The following is an 8,853-nucleotide window of genomic DNA, read 5'->3' as shown; positions in this document are numbered from 1 at the left end:
GCGCTTTTTATTGAAAGGATAAAAAAAGAAAGAGGGGTAGCTGGGCCGTTTTTGAGGGATTTAAAGAAGCTCCCACCAAATGACAGATGACTCAATCATCTCCCCTCTTTGTTAGTCGGGATGTCAGCCTCATCAAAGCTGCTATATTTTCCCCTCAGAAACTGGAGGGGAGTGAGCACTGTTTTGGTTCAGATAATTGGAGCCATGGGACCTGGCTCCAATTATCTGAACCAAATAATGGGACGCAGATTTCCCAGAAATGGCGAAGAGATTGACGACACTGCTGACTATATTTTATAGCTGAACTTTCTGCCACATGACCATTTTTGCTCTTTTTGGTTTGAAGTAACTTTTTTTTCTTCAGCAAAGTTGCACATCCAACTGGATCTCTTTGGTTTTCAAGAATCGTCTTTGCTTTTAAAAAGGCATTTGTGTTTAAAAGAGTTCAGTGGTGAATGTTGCACATGAAAAATAAGCCTGTAGCCAATGAAACATTTAGCACTTTCTAGCCTGCACCACCCACTATATCCTGTTTTAATGCATCCGTTGAAGTAAGATTGTTGGATAGGTCAAATCTCAACTATATTTGAGCTATATCCTTGATGAATATTTTAGGGACATGCATTATGCATGTAAGGATTCACTGCATGTATCGCAGTGATAACGGGAAAATATTTTGGGGATTTGCAATGTGTTTGACCTTTGAGGATAACAAGCTTAATTCAGCCATGTTTGCAACATTCCAGCATCACTTTGTGCTTAATTTGTGAACAAAATTTGCTGCATAATTTTGGAAATAGCTAAGCACCAAGGACGGATTTTTTCTTATAATGTATTCCTTGTTCAGTGGAAGGACATCTTAACTTGAGAGTCAGCTTACCGTATAAGTGAGTGCTTTTTAAATTAGAGAAAAGGAGCAGCAAATAGAAAGTGATGGATCATTTCACCAAGTTAGCACAAAAACTAGGAAGGAAGCGTCCCACATGAACAACGTCAAGATAATAAATAGAGTGATTCACGCTGTGATCTCCAGCAGAACACAGACGCATGATTAAAAACGTCTTTAGTTTCAAAACGTCCTCCTCAGTACTGGGGAGGATCTTAGGTGAAAGCTTCATTCACAAATGAGTTTTGACCAGTTCCTTAAATAAATTTATTCATGATTACGCTCTGGAAATAAATTACTTTAGCCTTCTTGCTAAACAACTTAAAACAGCAGATCCCTGCTGTAATTCCCCCAGCAAACCGGGAGCACGGTTAGTTAATTTGATGTGAAGTCGTTCTTGGGCTCATGTTGTTTACGTTGTTGTCTCTTCTTTGATAGGAGCAATGAAACAGTGCAAAAATATGTTTGATGTAATATAAAGGTTTCACCAGCATATCAATTATAAACAAATAATCAACTTTCACACGTTTGCATTCTAATAAAAATCCAAAATATATCCATAAAATATACAGTAAAGCGTTTGTGACGAGGTCTTGGTTCCATTTCATGAAGGCTGACGTGCTGTCCTATGTGATAAATGAATGACTGCCTGTTGTAGATGCATTATGTGCGTCTACTCTTTGTGTTATTCCATTCACTGTGTAATAAAATACACCTCTGGTGACATTGTCGATGTTTTTTTACATTAAACAAATTTATTGTGAAAGAACAAAAGCAATGTACGCCACTGAAGACTGTGGCTGATAGGTACAAAAAACACTTTATTATCATTAATAAAATCATGAAACACTCAAACGATACAGGTCATTCTCTTACAGTATGTACAAAGAGTCACATGGTATTCACACTGATGGTGTATTCTTTCCTCTCTGGTCCCTGGGCAAAACTTCTCCCTGCTGTAAAAAACTTCTGCACATTTGAGTCATTTTTATTGCCCCATATTTGGCTATTCAAGCTATATTTAATGCCAGGGAAGCTGAATTTAAATGGTATCTTGAAAGAATTTGAAGTGGACCGCTTCAACTGGAGCCTGGCTTTATGCAGTGACTTGCCGGGGTCCACTGGGCTCGCTAATAGAGCCTCCGTGCTTGCGTGTGGAATATTCTCCGATAAATGAACCGTCCTCATCGAATTCTCCTTCACCGTCTGCGTAGTCGACCAGGCTGTCTCTGCTGACGCCGTCTCCCACCGCGTCATCGCCAGTCAGGGAACACAAGCTGCTGCCCTTCAGTGGCTTCTCTTCGCTGTCACTGCCATCAACAACAACAGAGAGGGATGGCCAGGGTCAGCAGTGCACCACATAGACACATCAGGCGGATGTTCAGTAGCAACACACGGGACCCTAAGAGGCCGCGTCTGACACACAAGCACACACACAATGTCACACATAACCGAAAGCATATGCACATGCACCTACAGACCTTGTACAGTACATGTAGACTATTAAATGCTGGCCTGCTCTAACACACACACACACACACACACACACACACAGATACATGCTCACCCTCAGTTCTTATGGTTTCAATACATCACTACAGGCGGTAGGCAGGGGCGGATGCAGCGGCTGCACAGCAGGAGAGGGAGCACAAGGGAGACGGGGAGGGCTTGCTACAATCACTTCACTAATTGCTAATTGCCAAGGCTTCAGGACCAAAGGCAATTTCAAATCTCTTTAGAACCAGCGATGGAAATTGCCAGAGTGCAGTGAGAAAGAAGTCGAGTGGGAGGTGTGTGTGTGTGTGTGTGTGATTGAGAAAGGGAGAGGGGAGAGGGGGAGAAGAGGTGGGGCATATGCAATCCCAGACAAACAGCCTGTCATTCGTGGTATTCCCGAGGGGCCCGCACGCGGCCCGAGGAGATTAGATGCCAATTTAAGGCTGGGCAACCGGCCAACTCGCAGGTGTCTCACTACAAGACGCGGGGTCACCTCAAAACACTGAGGATATTTTTCCTCCCTGTCCTCTTTTCTAATTCCCTAAACCACGCATGTTTTTGCAACACCTCTCCTTTGGTTTAGTATTCATAACACAGAGCGTCTGCGTTCAGAGACGTTCAGGCGGCTGCTGTGTGATAGCACCATTTGAGGCGTACTGTAGTTGACACCTGAGTCAAATACAGGCTCGACATTTTGAGCAGCGTTTAAGCACAGAGACGTGGTTCAAGGTAAGATTACAAATCAGGTCTCCTTCACAGGGATTTTTAATAACCAATCTTATCTGTCCCATTTCACGAGGCCGTTTACCATGCAAGCCACATAAGGTCCACATTTCAGCTCTTATCAAACCCTCTTTCTCTGACGACTCTAGAGTGCCGAAGATAAGTGGCTGTTATCTAAGAGCAGAGGAATGCCACAGCCGCTGCAGCCCGCCCACAGTGACTTTGAATGCAGTGATAAAATGGGGCTGAGTGCTTTTGAGCCCCAGCTCTCATTCAAGACTGGGATCCAGCTCAGTCTCAGCTGTAGCCGTGAAAAGGCTTTCCTTAAGCCTCACAAACAGACGAGCGATGGAGGCACGTCACCAGGAAGAAGGTAATTGAATTTGTCTTGCCATTGACCCACGCTGACTTGGCTTGGGGGCAACACAGAAACTTCAGGTAGCAGGAGGATCCCCCCGACACACACACACACACACCTCTTTGCACCTGAAGTTGTATTTATTTTAGTTTTAAGGTGTCTGGAGGACAACTTCACTACATCTGCTGCCGCCTCCCAAGTTGCTTATAAAAAATATAAGAAGATGAGATGGAAAAAAGGAGCGGGGGTAAAGAAAACAAAACAAAAGATAAACTAGCTGAGGGGAAAAAATAGCATCACATTGTCGGCCAGCCTGCTCCTGCTATGACACCTGCTGTTCTTGCAGTGGACAGAGGGGCAGGGCAGCAGAGGGCTGTCTCCAAAGAGAAATCGTCTGAAGCATAATTACCACTTGTCAGCTCCCCAGACACGTGGCATACCAGTGGGTGGTCTATTGCCTTCGGAGATTCAAAGGGCACAAGAGAGCCCTGAATCCAGCTCCAAAGCCAGGAAAACAACATCATAGTAAGACTAAGGGCACTCTGGGGGGGCAGTAGTCAGAACAGCCTCATGAAACGGACCATGAGAAGCATTCTAAACAGATAGTCGCAGCCAAACATCTGCACCAACTCATATATTACCACGGCTTCTCCCGCCTGATCAGCTCCTAAATTAACTTCACGATCACAGCTAAAATCAATACCACAATATTAATACTTTCTGATAATGGATGTATATATCACGACATGGCAAATTACACACAACATCATAAAACTGCTGTTCAATACAATAAACCACGCTTCACCGCAATTTTTGTTTTCATTTGCAGCTTGTTCGTACTATTAATTTGGACAGCAGAACAATAACAGAAAATAATCATGTCATCATTTTACTGCTTCACTGAAGGTTAATGTATGGTAATATTGAGTTATCGCCCAGCAACACTTGGCACTTTCCATCAGTGTTAAACCTCACAGAAAACAATACAGCATCTGCTGATGGACAACCCCTCTCAATTCAAACAAATGCTGTCATCTGCAGCTATGTGGCAGTAAATACTTTCTCATGATATCTTTAAAATACTCTATAATCAGTCACATAGTCCACAATCTATAAACAGGACTGTAGACAATGCTTTTATTTCTGTTCAACAGAATTATAGTCTTGGCAAGAGACTCAGGAGTGCAACTGGCAGCAACCACACAATTGTGAGTAATCATGTTCTGAATAATATGATGACGAGCAGAATCAAAGCAGACAGAAGAGGCTATTTTAGGTGATTTCTGTTGCGTGTGCACAAACAAACACGCCATTGTCACACAGTTGCTGCAGTGCTGTCAAGCAAAATGGGATTCAGTCGATTTCTCTAAACTGTCACCGTAGCAGCTAAACAATGCAAACAATGGAAATTCAACAGCTATTATAAAGTACAACAGCTGTCTGCTTTGGGCTTAAAGGCTCGGTTTTTCTACGCATTTGCCATGCTTAGTTTACGCCTGTTTCATTGAATATAAGACATTTTCATCAGCAATTACCGTACATCCAGAATCAATGTCTGCAGGTGAGGCTTCCTCTGTTGCAATTAGAAATACTCCACTCAATACTGTGATACTATATGTTACTATACTAATAATTCACAATGTGAATCAGGGTATGAAGGTAAATCTAAGTCTGCCCAAACACAAGATAAGTAGAGGCACTGCAGCAGCATTTCATGTTTCAATAATATCTCCTCAAATACATCTTTCTGCATTAGCGGTGGCTAACACATAACCTTAACAGGTTCAGCAGGCAGCTGATCTGAGAGCTTCAATAATTAATAGCGTTACAGCTGTTGAAATGTCTTGGTTGTAAAGTGGGGTCACACTACCACCAATCTTTAGCTCCATCCTGCAATTCACTTAAACTGAAGCCCATGCTGAACATTAAGTTCCCTGTTTTTGTGCGAGCTCCAGCCCTCCAGGATACACAGTGTAACTAACTAACAAACTGGGTCAGATTATATTATAGGATTAAAGAGTAACCCATTCAAAACATCAGATATTCTACATTAACTCACAATGACATGTGTCTCAAAGGGCTAAGTATTTTCAAGAAGTTTTTTCCTAATCAGGTGTTGGAAAGGGGGATCTCTTATATTTAGGTCATTACAGCTGACTGTATATTTTGGGTGTGTTTATGCCAATTTTGGACTCATGACATCTCATCCTTTTTTGGTGCAGAGTGCAGGGAAATCTTGATGGAGTAAAAGCTGGTGTGACCCTTCCTGTACACATAGATATACACATACACACATATATATGCTGATGCATACAGACCCAAGCTGACTCACACACACAGGGGAGCAAAGGTTTGTTACCCACTACTCTTAACTACACAGTTTGATTACCTAACCCATTAAGTGATGGGAACAATGGCTTCTAGGCTGATCCTGGTACAGCTCATGAATGCACGGTTTGCTTTTGGGATGGGAGAGAAAAACATTACTGTGACACATGACAAATGAGTTCCTCATCCAAAAAATATTTAACATATGGTTGTTAGATTAATATTGCTACAACACAATGCATTTCCAGGAGATAAAAAATGTCATTTCCTCAGCACGCTTTGGCACTGCAGCTTCCTCTGCGGAGCAGGGGTACGGCTCACCTGTATTCACAGAAGGTGTCATCATTCATTCCTTGTGACTCCACGTCAGGGTGGAGGTCTTCCTTCTCTTTCACTGCAGAGGGGGCAGGACAGACATTTCAGCACCACTGTTAAAGAGCAGCACTTTCATCCACAGATGTAATTGCATATTTCTTGCACTGTTGGGACATAAAATCATTTGTAATGCCTCAAATTTGAATATCTATAGAGAAGCCGGCCTTTAAAGTTTCCAATGGGAAATAACTCAAACAGTAACATTTGTCTTTTGCTCGTTTTAATCAACCTCAGTGATTTTCTGTCAGGCGATTCAAGGAAACTGGAGCAAAAGCAAACACAACATCAATGCTCAGTAGGTGTACAGGAATAAATGGTCTGAACTTTTACATCACTTGAGTGCGTATAAGAGTTGAAATTAAAAAGCAACCGAAATGCTTTTGAGAACATCTAAATATGACTGTGTAAACATTATATCAAGTGTGTACACTGAGAGCCTCTCCTCTGTATGTCTGCACAAAGTGCCACATATCACCTCTTTGTATAAATATGCTTTAGAAAATACCAGATGCTTTCAAGAGAGACAAAAGAGGCGATTCATGAAAAGAGCCGGATGGGCGAAGGGGGAATCCAAAGGAGCTGATGAAATATTCAGTGCTTCATGTCAAAAGCTACTGCAGGCAAAGAAGTGAGGTGGTGTGGAGACGACGGGAAGGCAGGCTGAGAGGAAGAAAGCGAGTGAGGAGACACACTGCAGGTAGGTACCATAGTGAGACTGAATCTGGCTCTGATACAAGGCAGCACAAAGGTGCAGGAGAAGAGCCAGGAAGTTCTGCACATGCGAGGGGTGGGAGGTGTGGAACAAAGCCAGCTGTTCCCACTTGTCTGGCTTGACGAGGAATGTAATCAGAGGTACCAGGCAGAACTAACAGAGTCGCGCAAATTATTTCATACACATTAAATCTAGACTGGCTGCAAGCATCTCACAGACAGTTCATGTGCGGTTAATGATATGAGGCTTGGCAGGGTTAGCATACATAGGTGTCCAACATGCATGCATAGTGCAATTCCAATCAGCGTGGGGTTCAGGGTTGAGGCCCATTGCACATTTTCATTCTTTCAGAAGGTCAATCAAAATCATATCAAGAGTCAAAACAAACTATCATCCAAAAAGAAAATGGTGAAAATGCAGAGATGACTGCTTATAACGAGTCAGACTGGTGTCTTCTACATGCGCTGGACATTTAATGAGGAGAATTTTGATTCACTTCCCGAAGCGAAACAGCAAAGGGACCCAACCCTGGTCAAAGACTAACTGACCTTTTTCCATGGAGAACATGTCTTGTCGCTGGGGCGGCGGCGGCGTACCTGCATACTTGCCACCTTTGTTTCTCCGCACAAAGCAGGCCATGAGCGCAACAAGGGTGAGGAGCGCCACAGCACACATGGTCCCAATGAACCAGCCCTGGGTTGAAAAGTCGCTCTGCTGACCCTCTGCACCTGAGAACAAAAACAGCAAAGAGACAGAGAGCTCAAGGATCGACTTTACACACCGGCATGTTTGAGTATGACAGTCCCCTCAAGCAATCCTCATACAACTTTATATTTGACTGAAAAACAGAAAAACATGATGGATTCTAGTTTGAGAAGATGTTCTCACATCGTGTTTGACTCACATTCCCTTCAGCGATAGCACTCTATCTCTTCTGAAGGAATATTAAATAGGAAAAAAAACAAAACGAATGCACAGAGATGCAAGAAAAGTAAATAACCTCACACACTCAAAGCAGTCAATATCACTTTGTCAATGATATGTGTGTTTGTTACGGGGGGTTAGGAGTCAAATCACTAAACTCTATCGACTGCGACACCTTTCTCTCCTCTCACCTTTGACTGGAGTCTGGATAACGTCTTCAAAAATGCTAGCATTATCGAGCAGCCTCTTGGCCATGAGGCGCACAGTGTACACCGCCCCGGGTTTGAGCCCTTCAATCACGTGGAAACTTTGAGAAGTGTTTACAGCCTCTGAAATCCGCCAGTTACCATCACCTACACAGCCAAGCACAAGAAGTGCACAAGCAGCAAGTCTGTATTAGCATTCGTGCTATCGAAGAAGAAGATAGGAAGAGCTGTTGCCAAGTCATAAATGGTTCTTAAGTTATTAAATCTATTTATTGCACTATATATAACTTTAAATAAATCTTAATACATTCTGTGGCAATCATGGAAATGATGGAAGTAGCCATGCAGACGTTAGGCTTATAATATATTTTTAGATGTTTATATAAAACCTTCCCAGTTACACCTAAACAAGATGCCACCTAAAATTCATGTAAATGTTCAGCAATGCGGGGACAGGAAAAGTAGCTTACGGTTATTCATGTAAGCCACATAAAGCTGCGAGTCCTGCTGCTCTTCTCTGACAGTCCAGCTGATTTTGGCAAAGGTGTCACTCACGTAAGAGCTTATGTTCAACAGGGCCGGAACTGATAGAGAGAGAAGGAATAGGGGGAGGAAAATAAGGAGGAACAGAAAACACAGACAGGCACAGAAAAAAAGGAGAAAGAAGGCAGGAAAAGAGGATTAGCAGAGGCAAACAGGTCCCCCCCCACCACCACCACCACCACAGCTCGAGAACAGTGCAGCAAGCAGAAACCCTTCAAGACGACAGTTCAAAAGGCAACACTGGGCCCCAGACTTAATTGAGTGGAGCTGGATTCTGGCTCATAAAGGGTAGATATAGAGA

At 42.9% G+C, this 8,853-nt stretch overlaps 1 protein-coding gene across 5 annotated transcripts in view; it reads right to left on the bottom strand.

Annotated features, from left to right (window-relative positions):
• Window positions 1-1,687: 1,687 nt before the first annotated feature.
• LOC121612526 (neural cell adhesion molecule L1-like protein) overlaps window positions 1,688-8,853 on the bottom strand; it is a 55,048-nt gene continuing 47,882 nt past the window's right edge. For 4 of the 5 annotated variants that reach the window (XM_041945466.1, XM_041945469.1, XM_041945468.1 and 1 more), the window contains exons 24-26: window positions 7,428-7,607; window positions 6,114-6,186; window positions 1,688-2,196 (exon numbers count right to left, since the gene is read on the bottom strand). In XM_041945466.1, coding sequence (XP_041801400.1) covers window positions 1,983-2,196; window positions 6,114-6,186; window positions 7,428-7,607 — 467 coding nt within the window. In that variant the 3' untranslated portion in view covers window positions 1,688-1,982. The remainder of the gene's footprint in view (window positions 2,197-6,113; window positions 6,187-7,427; window positions 7,608-8,853) is intronic. The other variant, XM_041945470.1, reaches the window with a different exon arrangement.

This window comes from Chelmon rostratus, chromosome 10 (assembly GCF_017976325.1).
Source record: "Chelmon rostratus isolate fCheRos1 chromosome 10, fCheRos1.pri, whole genome shotgun sequence".
Taxonomy (NCBI): domain Eukaryota; kingdom Metazoa; phylum Chordata; class Actinopteri; order Chaetodontiformes; family Chaetodontidae; genus Chelmon; species Chelmon rostratus.
This window is presented reverse-complemented; position numbering and strand designations above follow the sequence as displayed.